This window comes from Hippichthys cyanospilos, chromosome 2 (genome assembly GCF_059441005.1).
Source record: "Hippichthys cyanospilos isolate Australia breed blue-spotted pipefish chromosome 2, RoL_Hcya_1.0, whole genome shotgun sequence".
Classification (NCBI taxonomy): Eukaryota; Metazoa; Chordata; class Actinopteri; order Syngnathiformes; family Syngnathidae; genus Hippichthys; species Hippichthys cyanospilos.
The window spans coordinates 21,404,252-21,426,285 of record NC_142370.1 but is presented as its reverse complement, the minus strand read 5'-3'; the positions used below and the strand labels follow the sequence as shown (position 1 = coordinate 21,426,285).

General features: G+C 42.6%; 2 protein-coding genes across 9 annotated transcripts; one reads left to right on the top strand and one right to left on the bottom strand.

Annotated features, from left to right (window-relative positions):
- Positions 1-24: 24 nt before the first annotated feature.
- gckr (glucokinase (hexokinase 4) regulator) lies at positions 25-11,716 on the bottom strand. 6 transcript variants are annotated; one of them, XM_088405593.1, is made up of 20 exons: positions 11,375-11,716; positions 10,189-10,300; positions 9,606-9,755; positions 9,467-9,535; positions 9,327-9,395; positions 7,679-7,752; positions 7,570-7,636; positions 7,430-7,483; positions 7,148-7,242; positions 5,092-5,197; positions 4,834-4,952; positions 3,466-3,564; positions 3,263-3,360; positions 3,019-3,095; positions 2,640-2,736; positions 2,460-2,563; positions 1,278-1,355; positions 1,013-1,153; positions 777-911; positions 25-708 (listed from the first exon to the last, which is right to left on the bottom strand). In XM_088405593.1, exons 2-20 carry the CDS (start codon positions 10,201-10,203, stop codon positions 547-549), a joined length of 1,809 nt encoding a protein of 602 aa, XP_088261719.1. In that variant the 5' UTR covers positions 10,204-10,300; positions 11,375-11,716; the 3' UTR covers positions 25-546. The 6 variants fall into 6 exon arrangements, with proteins under 6 accessions (XP_088261719.1, XP_088261745.1, XP_088261725.1 ...); XM_088405619.1 differs by having other exon boundaries at positions 5,092-5,146; XM_088405599.1 differs by lacking the exon at positions 7,430-7,483 and adding an exon at positions 7,330-7,383.
- A 604-nt stretch (positions 11,717-12,320) lies between these two features.
- On the top strand, positions 12,321-21,673 carry LOC148427841 (XK-related protein 6-like). 3 transcript variants are annotated; one of them, XM_088408982.1, is made up of 5 exons: positions 12,321-13,359; positions 17,114-17,310; positions 19,248-19,665; positions 20,893-21,181; positions 21,314-21,673. In XM_088408982.1, exons 1-5 carry the CDS (start codon positions 12,788-12,790, stop codon positions 21,395-21,397), a joined length of 1,560 nt encoding a protein of 519 aa, XP_088265108.1. In that variant the 5' UTR covers positions 12,321-12,787; the 3' UTR covers positions 21,398-21,673. The 3 variants fall into 3 exon arrangements, with proteins under 3 accessions (XP_088265108.1, XP_088265107.1, XP_088265106.1); XM_088408981.1 differs by having other exon boundaries at positions 21,248-21,673; XM_088408980.1 differs by having other exon boundaries at positions 20,893-21,673.
- Positions 21,674-22,034: the final 361 nt, after the last annotated feature.

Genomic DNA, 22,034 nt, shown 5'->3' with positions numbered 1-22,034 from the left:
GAGGAACAACAAACTGGTAATAGGAAACAAAATAAGCAAAAATAGGATTGGAAATCAAATTTTATTGTCATTGCACATCACAAGTACAGAGCAATAAAGGTTTTTATCAGTTTAACAGTAAATGCAATAGTTTTGTTGACGTTCTCCTCTATCATGACTTGAACTTGTCGGTTTTTATTATATGAAATACTTTCAATGTAATTAACGTCTATTAATTTTTGGTAAGTGCTGCAGAGCTGCCACCTACATTACCGCTTGTGATTGTTACAGGTACTGCTACTAGTACTAATGACAAACATATACCCAAGCATCAACATCCAATTAAACAGAGTACAATAGTGTCTTCTTGTGTATTTGTGCCCACTGAGTTTATGCGTGTGTAAAGTGTGCAAGAGCTCATTTGAAGACAAGCAAATTCTTTTGGGTCTAACACAGATTTCAGGGTTGTTTGAACTCCTCAAGATCACAGGACTGCCGGGATTGCTTGACTTTAATAAGCTACTCAGAAAACGGGGTGTCTTTTGTCAGGGCACATCTTCTTCGGTGCTAATTTGTGGTGAGAACCACACGTTGAATATTTGATCTTGGACGATACTGCAGACATGCCTCCACAGCCTTCCGTATGATTGGCTGAGTTTCCAGGTGGGACTTTGCATCCTCAAGGGAGCAACCAGTCAACAATGAGACCAAGGTCAGCGGCACTACCTGCTTACAAAAAAAGGTCGGAAACGCGTCAATTGACATTCCTCATGTCTTCTGTCCTTCAGTTAGCGTACCTTTGTCCTTCCTCTGCCGATGGCTGTGTGTGTGGCCAAGCCAGAGGAGGTAATGTCCTCATTCAGGTGGTCCACCTGGTAGATAGCTTTCAGGAGAGCCTCCTCACAAAGAGCCTCGGGATGACCGGACAGTTTCTAGCACAAGAAGGCAGTCCCAATTGGATATGAGGTAGCGTCACAGTAACTTGATGTTAATTGACAATATTAATGTGGAATTGCTGAAGTAAAGCAAATACGTGGATTAAATATGTGGCTCGGTGGTAAAGTTTGCTGTTGGTGACTTGCACGTCGATCATGTGATTCTGGTAAACCTTGCCCTTGAGGATGTGCGCGCCCGTGCTCACGGTGTTCAGCACCAATTTGGTGGACAGCTCCCACTGCAGCAAAACACCAAAGTGAGTGAGTGAGTGAGTGAGTGAGTGAGTGAGTGAGTGAGTGAGTGAGTGAGTGAGTGAGTGAGTGAGTGAGTGAGTGAGTGAGTGAGTGAGTGAAGTGCCGTACCGTGTGTTGCAGACTTCCGGAAGTGGGTAATGGCCAAGAAAATGTTAGCATGGACATACACATTCTACGTATTTCGTCCTGTAAAGATAAAAAGAACACTGAGTAATAGAGATGAATATTACAATATTTGTGTACATTCAGTACATTGACATACTTAAGTACAAAAAGGAATCAATTACTTTAGAACTCGAGTTTCTAAAGTAACGTTTTACTTTTGTATTAAATACCTAAAGTGACTCCAGTTCCAAAAACAATCGATTGTTTTGGTCAAGTCCTAAAGCGATCATTCATTTTTAGATCTTTCTTTCACCAAACACTTAAAATATGTAAATAAATAAATACATGGAAATGAATGTCTAGAATCTTAAAAAAAAAATAAAGAAAATAAGTCTTTGGGATTGAATGAGTTTGTGGAATATGAATTAAGCAAAAAATTCCATCTGTATTGATTCATATCAGGGAGTAGCCAATTCGGCACTTGCTGTCAACTGAAAGTGAAATCACACTTGCTCAGTACCCTGGTAATAATCAATCACGATTCATCTCCTTTCAAAGTTTAGTCATGCGACATTCACACGCTGAGCTGTGATTGGTCGTTAATTGACCCCAGTGATGTTATTTTTAGTTGACAAAAAGTGGCAAAATGACCTCCCCAAGCGATGGGTAAAACGGGTGAATTTTGCCATTTAATTCATATTTTATAAACTACAATTATATTAAATATATACAAATAATATCATGTTTCGATTTGTCAGCCCCCATATTTCTTATTAATATAAAGAACATTTTGACTTGACTTCCCCTTTAATGTTAATGGGGGCGTTGGTTGAACTTGTCAAGTATAATATCAAGAAAAAACCTGCATATGGGGATTGTCCATTGTTTGTTTGGTGGGTCGAAAAATTAGGCGGGTAGGTCATTTGAAACGTAGGTAGAGTAGGTATAAGGATTGGTGGATAGGATTAGTAAGATAGTTTTTTTTTTTTTTCAGGTAGGAAGGTAGGGCCACAGTTAGTCAGAGGTTCTTGACAGCTATTTTGGTACATTAAAGGAGAAGCTGAGGTTATAATGTTGTCCATTGTAGTAAAGATTAACACATGAGGAAGTAGCTAGGCCAATGGCCGAGAATAGTATATGTTGTATATGGCATTAAATCTGCTTTTAAATATAGTGGTAACCAACTTGAAAACCAGCATCATCTTCAACAGTCTGGTGATAAATAGCATGGAGGTTTGATATCTTCTGCCTCACTCTGTGAGCTACATTCATCACTTCAGTGAAATTGTCTGAGAAAAGAAAACATCAAGATGCATGAGAAGAATGTGCTGCGCATGTGAGCGCAGTCAAGCTGTGGTCTCTCACCAGAATGTGTATAGATGAGTATGACCGTGTCTTGGTCGTCAAGAGTGGGTAGGATGTGAAGCAAAAACTCTTCATGTGCAATGCAAAACTGCGGTCCCTAAATCAAGCATGCGCAAACATGTCTGTGTTTAATAGAGGAAGTGATTCATGACACTTAAAAAACAAAAACTGAATTTCATTGCAGTTTGACTTTGTGGAATTTTGCGTATTTTAAGCCTTTGTAAGACTCACATAAATCCCTTAGGCATGATGTAATGTTAAATGTTCTCAACAAACTGTCATACGACATTTTGTTGCATTGAATAATAGCCGGCTTAATATTTAGACACTGTAATATAATTGCACTGCTGTATTGGCTTGTCCCACATATATACTGTACCAGAAAAGCAATGGACCCCTCATTGTTGTTGAGCTCTCTGTATCCTCCACTTATGAATGCTTGAATATCCCTGTAGGCTGTGACGCACACATACACACGCACACACACACACACGTGTGCGCACATGCAAAGACACACAGTACCACCGAAAATAAAATGTTCCGAACTCCAGTGCACTGCAGCACATACAGTATGTGATATCTGTTATCATACTTGACTGTGGCTTGACTGTGATGTTGCTTACTTGCTCCAAACGTTGGCTCACACTCACTAGCATCAATGAGGCCCAGCACAGCCAGGCTGCCCCAGCCCAGGTAACACACACGTTTCTTACAGAGTAAACTGGAACATGAACAAAAATGCTAAATGCAGCAAGATATTTAGTATTGGTAGGGAATTTGCAGTCTTTTGTGCGATTCCAAGAATAATTGTGCTTAATTGACTAACCTCTGGCCAGCTGCAGCCACCAGATGGGATATGGAAGTACTGTGAGAGTAGGTGACTTCTACTGTTTTCTCATAGGCTTTCATGTGCTGCAAAATGACCCTTAAGGAACGAAGAAAAGAAGAGCACTCGCCTATGTAAATAAATATGTAAAATAAGCTACTGCAGTGATTCCCAGCCAGTCTGCATTTTGGAATCGTCATGTGTAGGAGTATTTTAATCATCTTCTACTGTAATTAACCTGTGGATCTATTTTTTTTTTTAAACATTGTTGTTTGGTGGCGTGTATGACGTTTTTTTGGTTTGTTTTTTTTTTTTTTACGGGACTATGGCACACCTATATCCTGACCAGTGGAGGTCAGTTATACAACAGAAACACAAACCATGTTTTTGTTCCTTTGATTTTAAAGAAAAAGAGGGATCTAATTGCATAGATTGTATCAATTCTTGGTCTGTATTATTTAGCTGCATATAATGCATGACTAGCACTCACAACATCACCAAGGATTCTGTGCAGCGCTATGTGCCTTCTTCCTCCTCCTTCGTGACACATTTCACTAAAACATTAAAGCCGGGATAAAAATGGAAAACAAGACGAGAAACTGTTGTCATAGAGAATGAATCGGAAAGGAGCTTTTCACAGTCACGACACTGCATGAGGAGGCCACTATGAGGCTGCTTAAGGTCACAGCTTGAGGTCACAGCTTGTTGACTTGTCTTTTTTTTTGCAATTAGTGATTTGCATTTGTGTTTCTTCCTTTGTAATGTGTTCTTCTTTCAGGTTTGCAACTTCCTTTGATGTTTAGTTATTTCCATCCATCCATCATCTTATCTATCCTTTTTTAACACATTATTACACTTACTACAATCCTTCAAGATGAGATTAAATTCACACTGCAGTGTGCTATTTATAATGCACTCTCTGCAGAGATCCCAATCACAGACAAGAATTCAAGGAATGAACAGGGCGCACATTTCTCTTATGTCATTCACAATAGGTCCATTTACACCGGCTTAGACCTGAGTTCAAAACCATTTCACTCCGGCCTTCCTGTCTGGAATTTGCATGTTCCCCCCGAGCCCGCGTGGGTTCTCTTGGCACTCCGGTTTCCTCCCACACTCCAAAAACATGCACAGCAGGTGTATTGGACGTTCTAAATGGTCCGATAGGGTGCATGAATGGTTGTTTATCTCAACAACCTGCAATTGACTGGAAACCAGTTCAGGGTGCCCCCCACCTACTGCTCGACATCAACTGGAATACTGCGACTATTGTGAGGATAAGCAGCTATAGAACATGGATGAATGGATGGGTTGTCATTTGAAGAGGTACAGTAGGGAATCATTGGCAGCGGATACATAATTGCTTACTGGTGTGTGATGGCCACACGTGAGAAAGTGGCAGCGTGAGCTGCACACAGGATGACTTCCAAGAGCATCTTAGTTGCACTGCCTCCTTTCATTCTGGAAGAACCGCTGATGGCCTCCGGCTGAAATCAAACATACACAAGTCACGGGAGGACCACAAACACACACTCACAGAAACCCTTCTATTCTGGAGGAGAGAATGTGGCATTTGGGTGGGGTAGGGGTGTGGGCATGGAGGTAGTACCAGTGATGACCTCTCACCCCAACTGATGGGTTGATGACAAAGGCCTTTCGACTTTTAATCAGCTCCTGCATTCTTTGAACCACATTGAGGAAAGTGAAAGCGCAGTTCGTTATGGGTTCATTCCTGCACAGAGATGACAGTATTTTAAAATTATGCATTAAAAGGTCCCTATCGTGGAAATTCTGCTTTTTTTTGTTACAAGGTTAATTTCTTAGCCTAAACGCACCCATAGTGTTGATGCATTTCTGAGACTTCTTTGCTTGCTCTACACTCTCAACACCAGCACTGCCTGCGCAGATAATAAGGGACCTTCGCTCTTGTCACGTTCTGCCTGAGTTACTTTCTGCTATGGGTTTTGTTGTAGAGATTTTGGGTTGTTTCTTTAGCCATTTTGTTTGTATAGTTTCTTCCCCGCATCTGCCTCTCCTTTCTGTCCATTATTTTTATCTTGTCCACCTGTCGCCTATGCGTTCCTGCCCTTGCGTGTCACCCAATCAGCTTCCCCTGCCTCTTGTCTCTCCCAGCTGTTTCGCGTTGTCTTGTTAGTAGCCTCGTGTATTTAAGTTGCAGCCTTTTCTATGTTCGTTGTCGGATTATTGTACCTGTACATATCGTCAATTCGTGTTCCCTGTCCCGCTGTACTCGCCCTCCACTCTGGAATTCAACGTCCGAATTAAGTCTCGTGAGTTATTCCGTTCCTCGTTTATTTTGCTACTTTGTCTAGTTTTTGTCTTCTGCTTTTCCTGCCTTGTTTTATTATTAAAAGAGCATTTTTGTTTGAGCACACCCTCTCCGTCCTCCTGCGTTTCTGGGTCCCTTTCCCTCCACCGCCTCACGTCGCCATGCCACGACGTGAAAGCTCTTGTGTCTTTTTATGTCAAGTCATTATGCCCAAGATGGCCCTCGTACCACATCTGCACCGCCTCCGAACCGCCTGTGCAGTCTAAAGCATGCCCAGATTATCCGATTTGTTTTCATTCCTGAGCTGGGGAAAAGAGATTTTGTACCAAGTTGGTCAACTAAACAAAAACTTTTCATGCATCCATTTTCTCAACAGGTTGTCCTCACGAGAGTCATTGGCATGCATGAATTAGTTAATATTTTTAATGTAGAACGTGACGAAATTGCAAATGTGTGACCAGCAGGCGTTTGTGATCGTCATCATTTCAGAGACTGCATGGTGAACCTTTGCCAATACAAGAGTGATTTTTGCCATTACATAACAAATGAAGACTGATGGAGAAGCCATAGCTTGAAGTACACGTTAGCTTTGTTGTATAGAAGCTAAACCGTGTGAGCCATGTGCATTGGATGATTTTATATACCACATTCATGTTGTATAAAGGGGCGGCACTGTGGATGACTGGTTAGCATGTCTGCCTCATAGTCCAAAGTTTGGGTTCACTTCCAGCTTGCCCTGGCCTTCCTATGTGGAGTTTGCATGTGCTCCCTGTTCCTGCCTGGGTCTTCTCCAGGCACTCCAGTCTCCTCTGACATTCCAAAAACATGCATGGTAGTGGACACACCCATTTTCCCTTAGGTGTGATTATGAACTTGATTAGTTTTTTTGTCTCTGTGTGCCCTGCGATTGGCTGGCGACCAGTCCAGGCTGTCCCTCGCCTACTACCCGAAGTCAGCTGGGATAGGAACCAGCAAGCCAACGACCCTAATGAAGATAAACGGCGAAGGAAAATGAATGGGTGAATTGGAAACTGTTTAAAATGTTGCTATAAAAAACCCTCATATTCCATGTAGAATTAAATTGCCAATATGGCAAAGGTAAGATTTCATCATTTATATACATGCACTTGAGTAGAAAGTTTAAAATACCATCGAACAGGTCCTGGAACAGACGCAGATGGTAAATTCCCACTTACAAGGCCTGGCATGCCAACATTAGGTCAGAACAGCAATCATGCATATATTTGTCTCATGCGTTGAGTTAAATAACGGATTTTTTGTTTGTTTTTTTTTTCTTCACATGTAACGGGGCAGCACTGCCTGCCCTGACCCTTAATATCATTGTGCAGGTGTACATAATGTAACTAATAAATCTACAGAACACATACGCACCGTGCCTGATGTGCAGGGTTAAAACCAATTAAAACTGGGGTGAAAACTTCCAGGTTCTGCAAGCAGAACTCCAATTGACCTGCCACAAATGGAGCCTACAGGTACATGAATTATATGAGTGAGATATGTGTTTATATACTGTATAATAGTCTTCATACAAAAGCCTTCAGAGTCAGACTCACAGAGAGTCCGCAGGAGATCCCAATGAACAAGACCCTCTTCTTCCCCTCACACACCTGGTAAGGTTAAAAAAAAAAAAAAAGCCTTCAGAGTCAGACTCACAGAGAGTCCGCAGGAGATCCCAATGAACAAGACCCTCTTCTTCCCCTCACACACCTGGTAAGGTTAAAAAAAAAAAAAAAAAAAAAAGCAATGTATCATTTGAGAAGCAGAAGACAGACACATTCCATCACATTCCTGACCTTTTTAAGACAGCACATGCCAAGGTGGGCGTCATCTTCTGGGGCCTCTTGGGAGGAAAGCAGTGCTCTTAAAAAGGAGTGAGTGAGTGAGTGAGTGAGTGAGTCATACCTGTCGCCTCCTGCTATGATGTATGTATAGACCTCAGTATGGTTCATCTCCTTCAGTGCTTTATTGAACCCTGACTAGACACAAGCACACAACTGTGACATGATGTCATGGTTTCATTGTGAAGTTGCGACAGGAAATTGCACTTCCCTCGGCCTATGCTGAATGCCAAACAAAGGACCGAAGGTGCGTACATCACCACATGATATCTGTTCTATGATGGCATGCTAACACCTGCAGATAATCTCGAGCAGAGGTGTCAGACTCCAAGCCGGCTCCAACCAGAATACCGCACTTCTTTTAAGAGGGGTACAACAACACATTTTATTTGCTTTATCTGTCCTTTACTTTTTCAAAGGAAAAACTGGACCAAAATGAACATTCTTTTCACACTTTTATAGATGTTACAAGCACAAGCTTTCGCAACACAAATTAACAAATAGTTGTACACTTAAATATTTGACTCAGTTTTTCATGACCGTAAATTCAGCTTCTACATACAATACAGTCTCTTATAAAAGTGTGTTTGTAAATATTTCATTGTATTTATTATTTTCAGGGCAAAACACTACAGTAATGACATTTTGTGTAGCATGTATAACAGTAGAAATTAGAGCATTTAAAGGGTTGGCAACAAACGGATTACTGCTTCTCAGTAAATATTTTGACGCCACAGCATGAAGGGCTGTGACCAAAACAGACTATACCTCTTATTCCCTGGACAGGTCAGTCACACCTTCATTTGGAAAAGTTAGTGACAAGATTAATGGCATTCAATTATAAATGAGAATATTTTTTTTTTAAAAAAGGCGAGTGTTACTTTTTTTTAAGTGAACTGTGTAGGAATAACAACTACAATTAAACGTTTTGAATTGGAATAAAATGTACAGTGCTCTCTACATTTTGGAGTATGAAATGAAAGTATTATTAAAAAAAAATTCTCTGAGGTTCCCTCTTTTTGAAAATGGGGTTTAGACAGGTGCGTCCTCCGCAACAGGTGTACTGAATGCCATGGTATTTTCTTCATAAATGTGACAATCCCTTTGAATTATTATTGAAATCGTGTCATTGGATGAATGATAATAATTTCATGTTAAAAATATTTTAAGTCCATCCTCGAAATAAATTTAGTCGATGCAAATGGATGGATGGATGGATGGATGGATGGATGGATGGATGGATGGATGGATGAGTAGATCATTGATTTTAATGTTACCCCTGCCTGGCAAAACCATTGGGGGGCGGTCACGGTCGTGGTTGAAAGGCCGTTCCTGATTTGGCTACTCCAATGTCAAACCTCTCTTGCGCTTCACACACCCATATCTTTAATGCAAATGAGGTATTGTCTGGGCTTCGGTTCGTTCCGTCAATATCATCTTAACCAACCAGATTGGTGGTTTTATTTCTTCTTTTGTAACCCATCCATTTTTTAAGTTTAAGGGGGATGATGAGGAAACAAAAAGTACAAAGAAATTTCCCATTTAAGTACAGTACACAAATTCACAACACACAGAAAGGCCCAAGATTCTAAAGTGAACATTTTTGACTGCGTTAACTTTGTATTCTACTTGCAGCCGGCTTTGTAAATAATTTATCATTTGGAACGGACTAATTCCACATTCACAACAAATATTGACTATTGAATGTTTACCACCACAAGGAAAGCCAGACGACCTGAAGTTCCGCAGCCGCTCAACACGACAAGGCTGTCCTCTGGCTCCTTATAAACAAAAGATGCGCTTACATGTCGAAGCAGTGAATTATGGCAGAGCAACATGAAAGAGATGATACCTTGAGGATGAGCTGAATTATCTCTGCCACCTCCAGTATGGTTTTCACCACTTTGTCACACAAAATCGCCTAAAACAATACTACTATGCATTTCCACCATTTCAAAGATTTGCCATACTGCACACTTTACTTGACTAACCTGGTAATTGCTTCCAGTCTCTTTCCGAAACATCTCAGCGTCGCAGCTCTGCATCATTCTCACAATTTGACTCGGTGAAGCTCGGTCAATGTCCCGTGTCAGGGGGTTTGACTTCTCCGAAACAGGAAGTGAGGGCTCATAATCTGTTGACTGATAACCGTCCCATTCAAGTTTTGTTTTTTTTTTTTTAAGTAGATTTTTGTTGATGTTTGAGCTTCATAACTGTAACTATTTTTTGTCTTTTTTTTTTTTTTGGAGCCTTTTTGCTTAACCCTTGTGCAGTATCTTGATCGTTTCAGGATCATTTTCTTACACATCCAATTTTATCCAAGGGATGAAACATAGCATGATGAGTAAGTGGTGGTGCCATGTTGAAGGTCTGACATTTTGTAACCATCTGGGTGAAATTTCAGCTCCCTAGTGTGTTCTTTCAATGCTTCCCCTTTGTTGTGAAATGTCATTGATTTAAAAATCAAAGGATTGCACACTGCACAAGGGTGAAAAAGAATCCCACCACAAACACAAAAAGAGTAAAAACAATCAATATTTTGTCATTACTGTGGCGAGTCATTGATATTCCTACCTCCCATTCTGGCATTGTAGAGAGAAAAAGGGAATCTCCCTATGTCTGTCACTTAGGTTTATTAAGGAAACAAGTCAGCGCCTCTCGGCAGTGACAAAGTCCACATGAAGACCTTTGAAACGAGAGTGGCAAAAGGAAGTTGGAAAAGTTCCAGAGTACATTCCTCCAGTTAGATCACCGCCATACTATGAGTGATCACGTTAATATGTCCACCTCCTGCATGAACTAATGAAATTCAACACTACTGTAGAATGACAAGTATTTTTTACAAATGTTATTGTGGTTTCAGCTTGGAGTGGTGTTGACCTGCACAGAGGCTGTTTTTACTCCTCCCATGCTGTCAGAGAACACAAACAAAATATGAAGCTCACCTCATGATGCAGTTCCTTTCAACATATTGCAAACATATAGCAAAGTATCAAAGTATCAATCGATCCATCCTATCCCAGCTGGCTTCGGGCAGTAGAAGAGGCCCACTCTGGACTGGTTGCCAGCCAATCGCAGGGCACACAGAGCTGAATATCCATTCACGCACCAAATCGCACCTAAGGATAGTTTAGTATGTCCAACACATCTGCCATGCATGTTTTTGGGGTGAGGGAGGAAGCTAGAGTGCCCGGAGAGAAGCCACGCGGGCTCGGGGAGAATATGCAAACTCCACACATGGACAGAGCCAACTAGAATCGAACTTGGGTCCCTTAACTGTGAGGCGGACCACAATAATGACCCTGATATTATTATTCAAAAGGTACATAAACTTTTGGCCTCATAATTGTCTTTTATTTTATACATACAGAAGCCTCCCTTTGTTGTGGCATCATGGTCAATGTCAGCATGTGAACATGGCGTAGTTGATCCGGAGTCTTGATTTGAAAATAAACGTCCATCCATTTGATAAAAACAATCATGCAAAACTGTGTAATCACGTAGTAACTTATATCCAATGACCCTCTAATTGAGAGGTGGCCAGCGCAGGCTGTACAACCACCTCTCAATCACACACCATCTATACATCTTTCCCTCATATCCAGAAATGTAAAATGCACACATTCCAATGTATGTACAGTGAAGTTTGAGAGTATTCTTGGAGAACACAAGTGAGAGTATTGCCGCTTATATTTAACTCGAGGTGGTCTGTTGATCCAAGATTCAGGTAGGATGTAGATCCAAGATGACAACTACTCACCTATGGTTTCCATGACAACAGCAGGTGTAGTCTCCAATACACTCAGAGAGTGGAAAATAATGGATAACTTGCTTAAAGGCAGAAAAAAAATACTGAAGAGCTCGTATCGAGGGGTAACAGACCGGAAATAAATATCAGGGAATAGGTGTGAGAAAACGCTTCATCTACAGTATATACTCGCATTTACTGGGTGCAGTTACGATGACCCCAACCCTCATTAAGAATCATACTCTCGCAGTCATCCATTCTTCCCAAGAGTAACACACGCACAGAATCGTTCCCATCAATCACGCTCAATACGCATACATACACGCACTTGAACAAGCGCTGTGTAGTTCGAAAAAAAAAGAGCGAAGAGGCTGATGGCAGCTCACGCTACACAAAGTCCGCACTATTTAAACTGCTACCCAGAGCGCTAAATCTTGCGTCAGTATCACTTCCATATTGAATGTGACAAAGTCATGTTATTGTGGAGGATGCTGGAGGGTAACAGCTTGAAAATAGTATGTGCATGCTGTCGTGGCACTCCGCGCCTAATAATGATTTCTGTCTTTTACCTTTACATTTATTCAGGTTTGCTTCAGTATATGTGGATTTCTTAAAGTTAATTTATGATTTTTTTTTTATCCAATGATATTTGTTTGTTTATATAACCGTATAAATATAATCTTCGCAAGGCTTTTAGAACCCGAAATGGTGGAGTCAAGGTCACCCACAGCGTTGACTATATTTCAGGGATATATGTATATATATATATATATATATATATATATATATATATATATATATTTTAGGCAGATATGAATATTTGTAGGCAGATGTGCCACATTCAATATGGCAATGACGCTGACGGGCATATATGGTGTCCGACAGAATCTGTATACGGTTCTCCGGCACAGGGCGGAGTGGGAGATGGAGCTTGGCAGCTGGGCTGTGAGACAGACGCAGGACGGGACACAGGCTAGAGATGTGCTTGCTCCCCGGGTCTTCAAGTTAGGATAAGCATACGAGAGTAGCCGAAAGACTTTGGCAAAGAAAGCACTGTTGCGTGCGCGTCCATTCGCGTGTGTATTTATTTTCATTTTAATAAACGTGTGTTGTTGTTTTTTTTTTTTTTTTTTTTTTTTTTAACAAGGCGATCCATGACGTCACGCGCTCCTGTCGCCCCGCATGAGAAGACGATGCAGGGCTCGTGGACAAGATCTCCACTTCTGGTGACGGGGTCTTCAATGGACCAGGAAAGGGAACCCTGATGGCTCTCCGCGGCTCGGGTCGGAAGGAGACAACGAGGGAAGCGTACAGCAGCAGCAGGTATCTGGGAGGCGAGGCGGTGCTGTCAGCACCCCGCAAAAAAGAGGCACCACGGTGCGGCTGTCGTGCTTTTCACCGGAGGGTACGAGCGGCAAGGGGAACATGGCCGCGCAGTCGGACGGCAAAGCCGGGGTGGGTTTCGCCCAGCTTTACGACATCGATGCCGACGAGCCGCTGGACTCGGCCGCCATCCACATCTGCCAGTGCTGCCGATCTTCGGCGTGCTACTGGGGCTGCCGCTCCGCCTGCCTCGGCTCGCTGCTCGGCGGGGGCCAACCCGCCGTCGGAGGGGTCGGCGTCCGGGAGACTCATTGCCCACCCCGGGAGCAGCTGTGGCTGGACTGCCTCTGGATCATCCTGGCCCTCCTCGTCTTCTTCTGGGACGTTGGCACGGACCTGTGCCTCGCGGTGGATTATTACCAGAGACGGGACTACCTGTGGTTTGGCCTCACGCTCTTCTTCGTGCTCGTGCCTTCGGTCCTGGTCCAGATTTTGAGTTTCCGTTGGTTTGTACAGGACTATACAGGCGGGGGGCTCGGGGAGGTGGAGGGTCTGACAAAGCGGGGTGCGGTGGCCCTGGGCTGCCACTATCCCGGCAAGGACCGACTGCAGCTGGCCACCATCTGGTTGTGGCAGGCCACCATACACATTCTTCAGTTGGGTCAGGTGTGGAGGTAAGTGAGCTTGTGCGTGGTGGGGATGCGACAGCACGTGATATCCGCACGCCATGCTACAAACGCCTCCCCCTCACACACCTCAGCTCCACTCACGTGGCATTCATTCTCTTTTACGATATCCCTGGTCTGTTACCGGTTACTTTCCATATGACTGCTGCTTAAGTTCCAATTTAGAATCCAGCCCTTGATGAGTTACCTCTCAATCCCTGCTGCTCCCAAAACAAGCAGTGTTGAGTGGCACCGAACCACTCCACTATTGGTGGACCCCATTGGCATTCAATGGCTTCACTCAACCAAGACTGCCTTGTGCATAAGTGCTGTACTTTCACCGGATTGCTGGCAACACCACTACTGCAAAGGACAATCGCCTTGTCACTAAACTACACCATGGGCTCAAATACTGTACAGGATAATAAACACCACCATCACTCACTATTGCTAATAGCTCTCTGGCACTGAACTGCAAATCATTTTTTCTGTCACTGAACACAAGCAACACTTGTAACTTAAATGATGCTCATAACAGAGCAAATTAAAAAAAATCAATAAGGTGACAAATTCTCATGAATTGGGGCACTCATAAGTCTATTACTAAAGGGCTAGTGTGGTGTCGAGTAAAGCTGAGGGGAAGAAGCGCTTGCTTCACTCTGACAGCTCCATGAGCAAGACTCTGCAGGCTCTCTCACGCGTCACTTAGTAGACACAAATTTCACGTCTGTTTGAAAACTCACCAAAGAGGATAATCTGTACGTACAAACCACCCCAAAACACTGTGCAGTGGTTTATAAATTCTTCAGACTTTTTTTTGAATGCCCACAGAGCTCTGCTTTACTTCTGCTGCAATTAATACTAAGAGCAATGCAAAATGCCATAAATATCTCACACATTCATACAAAGATGTTACGTTTCCATGTTGTGCTATAATGCTTTGACCGATAGAAATGTGAACAGAAATGGTGTGTCAACACGTTTAGACTGATACGACAACACCCAATATTGGTGATGAATCTTGTACATAACGGAAGGAATTATGAAAAACTCTCTTGTTTAAAATCACTGTCGCAGGATCTGAGGGCAGTTGAATTTGAGGACATAAACTGATGCCTTGATGTTGTCCTTCCGGCTCTTCTACTAAACGGCAGAATTCATGTTTCCGTTGATCTCGCAAGTTGTGCTGGTCTTGAGGAAGCAAAGCAGGCCCAGAAGACCTCACGCTGCCACTGCCATGCTTTACTGTTGGCATCATATTTTTTCTTTAAACTCAAAGGCTGTCCGATTTTTGCGTATGATGTAACAGGCTGCACACCTTTCAAGTTTGTTTTTTTTACTTCCCATGTCAACAGGATGTTTCCCTAAAAGTCTTGAGGATCATCAACATGCCTTTTGGAAATTGCTAGACCAGCCTTATTGTTCTTTTGTGATAGCAGTGGTTTTCAACATGGAACCATGCCTCAGATAGGACTAACTTTAACTGAAGCCGGAGAGGCCTGCCGTTCTTCTGAGGTTTTTCGCAATTATTCTGTGACCTCCTGGATGAGTCCTCGTTGCACTACTGGAGTAATCTTCGTTGGTCAACCACTTCTGGGAAGGTTTGCCACTGTTGCCAGTTTTCTCCATTTGTGAATAATCACTCTGACAGTGGTTCACTTGATTCACACAGCTTTGGAACCTTTTCCAGAGTTATAGTTTTTTTTTTTTTTTTTCAAATTTCTTCGAATTGTGCTGTGATGCGTTTGTTCTTGGCATTTTGTAGCTTCACTTTGTCAATTCTATTTAAACGATTTCTTGATTCAACAAAAACTCAGGTTTCGCCCAAAAAATGATTGCTTTATGATTTAATAAGGGAGGGGCAATTATTTTTTTCCGCATAGTGCCAGATAAGTTTGTATTTTCCCCCCTTGGCAAAATAATTCAATGAATGGAATATATATATATATATATATATATATATATATATATATATATATATATATATATATATATATATATTTGTGTGTGTGTGTGTGTTCACAATTCCAAATTGGAAGCAGAACCTCATTGTAGAACTCTGGCTACAGAACAACAATTCATTCGCTTGGTGTGCGGTCGTCATGAGCCTCTCAGCTTTAACTGCAAAGATAATTGTTCGCTCCCTCGTTCCCTTTCTTGCTGAGCTCTCTCTGAGAAGATTCTTTTATGGTGCTGCTCACTTGCCTCTGGGCTGGCAGCATCTAGAGTAGCAACTACAATGTGCATGTGTGTGTTTGTTTACATACCGCTGAGAGGGAAATCACGAACGGCAGCACCTCAGCTTTGGTCATTTTTAAGGGTTAAATCGATCACTATTCTACACATATACAACAGACCCTTCCTCCATCCACTCCAACCTGCAATCACCCCCGTCACAAAGCAGAATTGGATTCTGCTACCTGGGTAAAGAGGAGGTACAAGGAGAGAGGGGGCAGGGAAAAGCCTTCAGACTGATTGAGATGGATCGCTAAGAGATGGAGAGAGGCTGTGGAGAGGATGGAGAGGGAGAGAAATGCGGGTGGGAAGGAAGTGGGATGAAGGAGGGGATGAAGGGTCGAAGAGAGTAGATGGAGGAGAAAGGGAGGAAGGGGAATGGAAGGGATCTGACTGGGAGAGGAAGAGGTGGGAAAAGGTTGCTTACACAAATACCAGTAAAAAGGGGGATGGGAGGAGAAAAGCGAGTGCGCTTGGGGGAAGGATGATGTAAAAGATCCACACTTACTGTGAGTAATTATCGAATGCCAGCAGCTGGCAGGGTGACCCACTACATATTTAAACCAAAAAGTCATCTTGTCGTGCAACCAAGACAAACATTATAGTGTTTCAAAAATCTTAAACACTTTTCAAGTCAAGGTCACACCACATTCAGAGAGAAAAGAAGTCAACCCAAATCCATGCTGCTCGCAAGGCATTCATGCAAGCTCCTCTTTGGATGCTGTATTATTGATGCTATGTGGGTGTCACTTGTAATTTTTGCAAAGCGGAGGACGCTAATGGCCGCACCACTCCAGACATGCTATGAAGGCAAGGCGTGCATGCCTATGCACATGGAAATGATCATGAAGTTCACAAACGCCTATATGCACACATACCCTGTACACTAGTACTGGAGCTCAGGGGCATTTTCATTGAAACTTTGCATTCCACCAACACGAGTCGTCGCTGTATGCTACTAATGTGTGATGCACCTTCTGTCCGCTTGTTACTTCATTGGACATCAAATATAAAACTAAGCATGAACATATTTGTGCCTTGTATACACAGGAATTCACGTCATTTCCTGTTTAAATGATCTCCATCTTTGATCTCATTCAAATACAGCAAATGAAGTCACAAAAGATACTCGCCCTGAAAAGATAAAACTGAACTGCATCAATACTTTTGACCATTAGCAGTGTTCTCTGCTCGTGAAAAATATTTCACGGTCTGTATGTTGAACATTACATATGTGATTGATAGTCAGTTCTGTTGTTGCACTGTTCATATACACTCCACAGTCCAATGAGATTCTGGAAGAGTCAAATTATTGTACTAATGACAATAAGTCATGTCATCAGAGAATATAGTTATGATCTCCACCAAATATTAATCACCCAGAAATATAACAAGCGGCTCATGTTTGTCAAAGCTTGCTTTTAAACCGGAGATTAACCATCATGCATGCATGTAAATCGTCTGATGACGGTCAACATTATTTTTTTAATAGACTGATTTATTCATTTGTGATCTGTGACCGCTGCAGGTACATCAGAACGCTCTACCTTGGTCTCATGTCACGTCGCCAGAAGGAGCACCAGCGGCGCTGGTACTGGGCCATGATGTTCGAGTATGCGGACGTCAATATGCTCCGACTGCTAGAGACTTTCCTGGAGTCGGCACCTCAGCTGGTCCTGCAGCTGTGCATCATGATCCAGGAGAACCGTGCCGAGACATTGCAGTGTAGGTGGATAAAAACATGTTTACAGGGTGCAAACAAAACAAAAGCTGCACAAATACTCATTAGCAATTTGAAATGAGAGTGTTGATGCAGCTCCGTTTTGGGTTCAAACTGTGTGTTTTACGTTTCGTACTTGGAAATACGCTAAACGTAGTCGTTTGCTAAATGCTAAAAACATAGCATTCTTCATTAAAATTTAAGTGAACACTGTTCATTAGTAAATTTTATGATTTTATTATCTGTACGTTCTGCTTTTTTGTTTCTTTAAACAATGGCACACAGTATGTCCGTGCACAAGTCAATACATCGTGGCATTCTGGGGAAAATCATGTTTTGAGCATTTAGGCTCCAATTACATTTGAATGAGTTCGCCAGTCGAAAATGTTTACTAGCCAGGTTTACCTTGTCCAGGAGCAGGCCCCACTCTGGAGCCAGGCAAGGAGGTGGGACTGGTTGGCGAGCGCCTCGTGCTAGGCCTACACGCATGAGGGCTCAGCCCAAAAAGACAACGTAGGTCCACCTTCCCGTGGGCTCACCACATGTGGGAAGGGCCAAAGGGATCGGGTTCTGTGTTAGCTGGTTGCCAGCCAAAGGCGGGGGACCCTGGAGTTGCCCAGTGAGAGGCACTGAGCAGGTATGGGCCAACCTATTGCCCCCTTGCTTGGAGCCTTTACATGGGGTTCAACCCCATAAGAGAGTAGCCCTTCTCTGCATTTGGGTCAGGACCTGGGTCCTGAGTGTTGTTTGTGCCTATGCACCAAACAGCAGTTCAGAGTGCCCATCAGTTTTTGGAGTTCTTAAAGTATGCTGGAGCGCGTCCCCTTGTCTGGGGCTCCTCATTCTTTTGGGGCACTTCAGCTCTGTTCTGTTTTTGGACTTCTGCGTTTGTCAGAACAGCAGTTATATACAAATAAGCCAGGTGGCATCTTTCATCATACAGAAATCCATTCCATAAACTTGATCTGTTCACCTTCTTGGCCCACACTTTAGATAGACTGCTCGCGTCCTACCTTGTGTGATATCGCATAAATTGCTCCGCGAAAGTAGCGTACCATAACATATTAGCCACTTTACCTGTGGTAGTTAGCTGCAGTTCTAAACATTCTTACTGAAGTCGACAAACCAGGAAAAGGCCTATGTGATTGGCTTCTGCAGCAGAGGAGGACTCACATGTGATCCACAATTATAGTTACACTCTGCACCTCCCCGTAAAGCCAGACGACGTGGGAGGGGAAAAAAAAATTACAGGTTTTGACAGACTTTTTTTTATATAATCGTGATTTCTAAAACCGCAATATGTTGCCAATCCAGTTATCATCCCATGCCTACACACATATGACAAGAAGTAATGTCTTCATTAATTGTGCTACGCAATTTATTCTATGCACCAAAAAGGAATGTATTACTTTTAATAATATTTTTACTTTTGACCCTTGCTCTTCGTGGGGAAGCGGTACTAGGTTGGCCCAAGAATATTGAAAATCTGCATGTAATAGACACCTATTGAAATGCATTGGGAGGAAATAAATGCTGTTTTATCCATCATCATTTTTTAACTTAATGATTGATTAATCTGTAAAGTCTAAAAATCGGCATCGGCCTAAAAAAAAAAAGAGATTAGTTACGCCCTAAAACACACTTGAGTAGGAGGCAGTAGAGATTTCTCACAATCTAAGAATAATTTGATAAAGCTAACAACATCTTGAATAGTAATATCAGTAGTCTCAAATGATTGTAAAATTAAAACATTTTAGAATGTTTGAGAATTAATTTTGTTTGATCTTCGTAAGCTTTTCACTATACCTTTGTTCAAGTTTACAGACAACTCCCACTGGCTCAACCTAAATTTGTGCCGACTCACTTGAAGTTTCTCCGAACTTTGTTCCAAAAGGATTTAACTCAGAGGAAATGAAGCATGAGATTTGTCTGTCTCCCGCAGGCATCTCCTCCCTCGCCTCCCTCCTGTCCCTCGCCTGGGTCTTGGCCTCCTACCACAAACTGTTGCGGGACTCGCGTGACGACCAGCGCAGCATGAGCTACCGTGGGGCTCTGCTGCATCTCTTCTGGCGCCTCTTCACCATCTCGTCCCGCGTCCTCTCGCTTGCCCTCTTTGCCTCGCTCTTTCATATCTACTTTGGCATTTTTGTAGTGGTCCACTGGTCCATCATGGCCTTCTGGGTGGTGCACGGGGGCACCGATTTCTGCATGTCCAAGTGGGAGGAGGTGCTCTTCAACATGGTGGTGGGCATAGTCTACATCTTCTGCTGGTTTAACGTGAAGGAGGGCCAGACACGGCACAGAATGATTACATATTACACAGTGGTGTTAGCCGAGAACACCATCCTTACTGGCCTGTGGTGAGTAAAGAAACATGAACGAGTGACAGCTTATCGACATGGTCACAACATCATGAAAATTCTGTCGATGCTTAAAAATGTGTGCCCCTAAAATGACATGTCTTTTTTTTCTATTACTTGTATATTGCATGCTAGATAAGCACAACATATGCCAATTTGATATTTCACTCAAATGAAATCCTGAAACGGGAAAATGCTTGGCTCATACTGAGGGCAGTGCAGCCAAGTTGTGCCCCACTTGCCCCACACCGAGGTCGGCTGGAGTAGCCTCGGTTCTTTGGCGATCAAGAGGTGTGGGAGATGATTGGACGAATGAAAAATCAGCAGACTCACATTGCTCGTTGACACAGAGCAGGCTCAAAATAAGGGATTTCGCATCGCTGTTCGCAATGTAAAATTCATGTAAGAACATGAAATTGCTAAACTCAGAATAAAGGACCCGCAGATGGTCCCATTGGTTTTTGAATGACAGTTCAAGTGCGACGGGTTCCGTTAAGATTGATCTGTGATCCCTCCAGGACAGTTGCTACGAATCGGGCTAAACAAAAAAAAAAAAAAAGTGTGCGTTTGTGCTGCTTATTCATATAAGGAAGAAGCAGAGGAGTCGTTATGTCAAGCAGTCATGTAAGTTGCATGTACGTCATTCAAGATTTCAATTACTGAATAAGGGTGCTAAGAAACCGCCCGTCAGTTATGCTGTCATTGTATGATACAGTTTCTGCTAACTTCTAACATGAGGTCAGGACATGGTGCATTCAAATGCAGCCAGACATTTCAAACTCAGACTGAAGAAAAAGGCCATTTATGCATTTAACATTGAAAACTGTTATTTTTTATTCTATATTCTATATAATTATAATCGTTTCTAACAATGTCATATTATAATTATTTAATTTAAAAAAAACCTTTGCTTCAGATCCCTGGGAGTAACCCAGAAAATTATAAAATTGCCCCTCAAATCAAGTTACTGATTCACCAAGGTGCTTTTCTAAAAAAAAAAAAAAATGTCAAAATGAACTTGGTAGCCGCCCGCCAGCCTACCAGAGGTGGCAGTTCAATGGGTTGAAATCCCATTGTCCCAGGTTGGGGGAGGTGGGACACTACAGTTGAAGACCAGACGTGCTTTATCCAAATGCGAGAGGGTAGAAATACCGAAATTTAAGCAAATGAAAATACAAAATACTTGCTCTAGAACGCGCATACTAATATGACCGGGTCGACCTGCAGGTACGCCTACAGGGACCCTGCGCTGACCGACTCGTATGCCGTCCCAGCTTTGTGTGGCGTCTACCTGACATTTGCCGGCGGCGTCCTGGTGATGCTATTGTACTACGGTTTCCTGCACCCTGCCACTGCCCACCTCCAGCCAAGCCCCGCCTCCTCCTGCTGCGCCCAGCTGCTTTGGGGTCTTCCCCTTCCTCCTTCCGCACCACCTACCGCCCCACCTACCCCCGCACACATGACCAAGTCCCAGACAGAAGAGGATGTGGCCGAGACGTGTCTTCCCGTCTTTCAGGTGAGATCAGCGCCCCCCGCTTCCAAACCCGAAGGCCCGCTTATAAAAATCGACATGCCCCGAAAGCGTTACCCCGCGTGGGATGCCCACTACGTTGACAGACGCTTACGAAGGACTATTAACATCCTGCAGTACATCACACCGGCAGCAGTGGGCATCCGCTATCGTGATGGACCCCTGCTGTACGAACTTCTTCAGTACGAGTCTTCACTTTGACACACACTTGAGCACACATAATACTCACTGTGAAGAGACACGTTTGCGTTCGTGGACACAAGTGAGGAATAAGAAACACTTCACACTTGGTATGAGCACAGAGACACAAGCAATCGGGCGCATTTTAATGCGCACACACTCACAAAAACACACATTCCTTGCGAGCACCTCCAACTTGCGAGTCCCTCGGCCATGGCTCAACAAGCTGCCTCAATGGGAGTCCATTGACCCTTCTCCTTTCTATTTACAATGATCACCATTCAACTGTGTCAGAGTTCCAGAACCATATATATATATATATATATATATATATATATATATATATATATATATATATATATATATATATATATATATATATATATATATATATATATAGCCATTACTTTATCTTCTGCAAATGAATGTGTATCATAGATAATCAAACTGGAAAGTGAGAAAAGTTGTATGTTTAAAGAAGATCAATACGGGGTAAAAACAAATATATTAGACTGATATGCTAGACAATGACCAAAAGGAAATAGAATTACAACATGATCAAATATGAGTGTATTTTCTTCATTTGTGTTGTTTTTTTTTCTCATGTTGACACATAAGAAAAGCCACTCATCCAAAGCCACCTACAGCGACATTTTTA

Bases quoted from the DNA above. Each gene is read 5' to 3' on its own strand.
- gckr (XM_088405593.1), bottom strand. The intron at 7,484-7,569 runs GTCAGGAATGTG...TAACCTTACCAG, and splicing joins GCATGTGCTGTCTTAAAAAG to GTGTGTGAGGGGAAGAAGAG. The intron at 2,737-3,018 runs GTACAGTATATA...TGCTTGATTTAG, and splicing joins AGGGGTCCATTGCTTTTCTG to GGACCGCAGTTTTGCATTGC.
- LOC148427841 (XM_088408980.1), top strand. From the start codon at position 12,788: ATGGCCGCGCAGTCGGACGGCAAAGCCGGGGTGGGTTTCGCCCAGCTT. The intron at 13,360-17,113 runs GTAAGTGAGCTT...TGACCGCTGCAG, and splicing joins CAGTTGGGTCAGGTGTGGAG to GTACATCAGAACGCTCTACC. The intron at 17,311-19,247 runs GTAGGTGGATAA...TGTCTCCCGCAG, and splicing joins CCGTGCCGAGACATTGCAGT to GCATCTCCTCCCTCGCCTCC.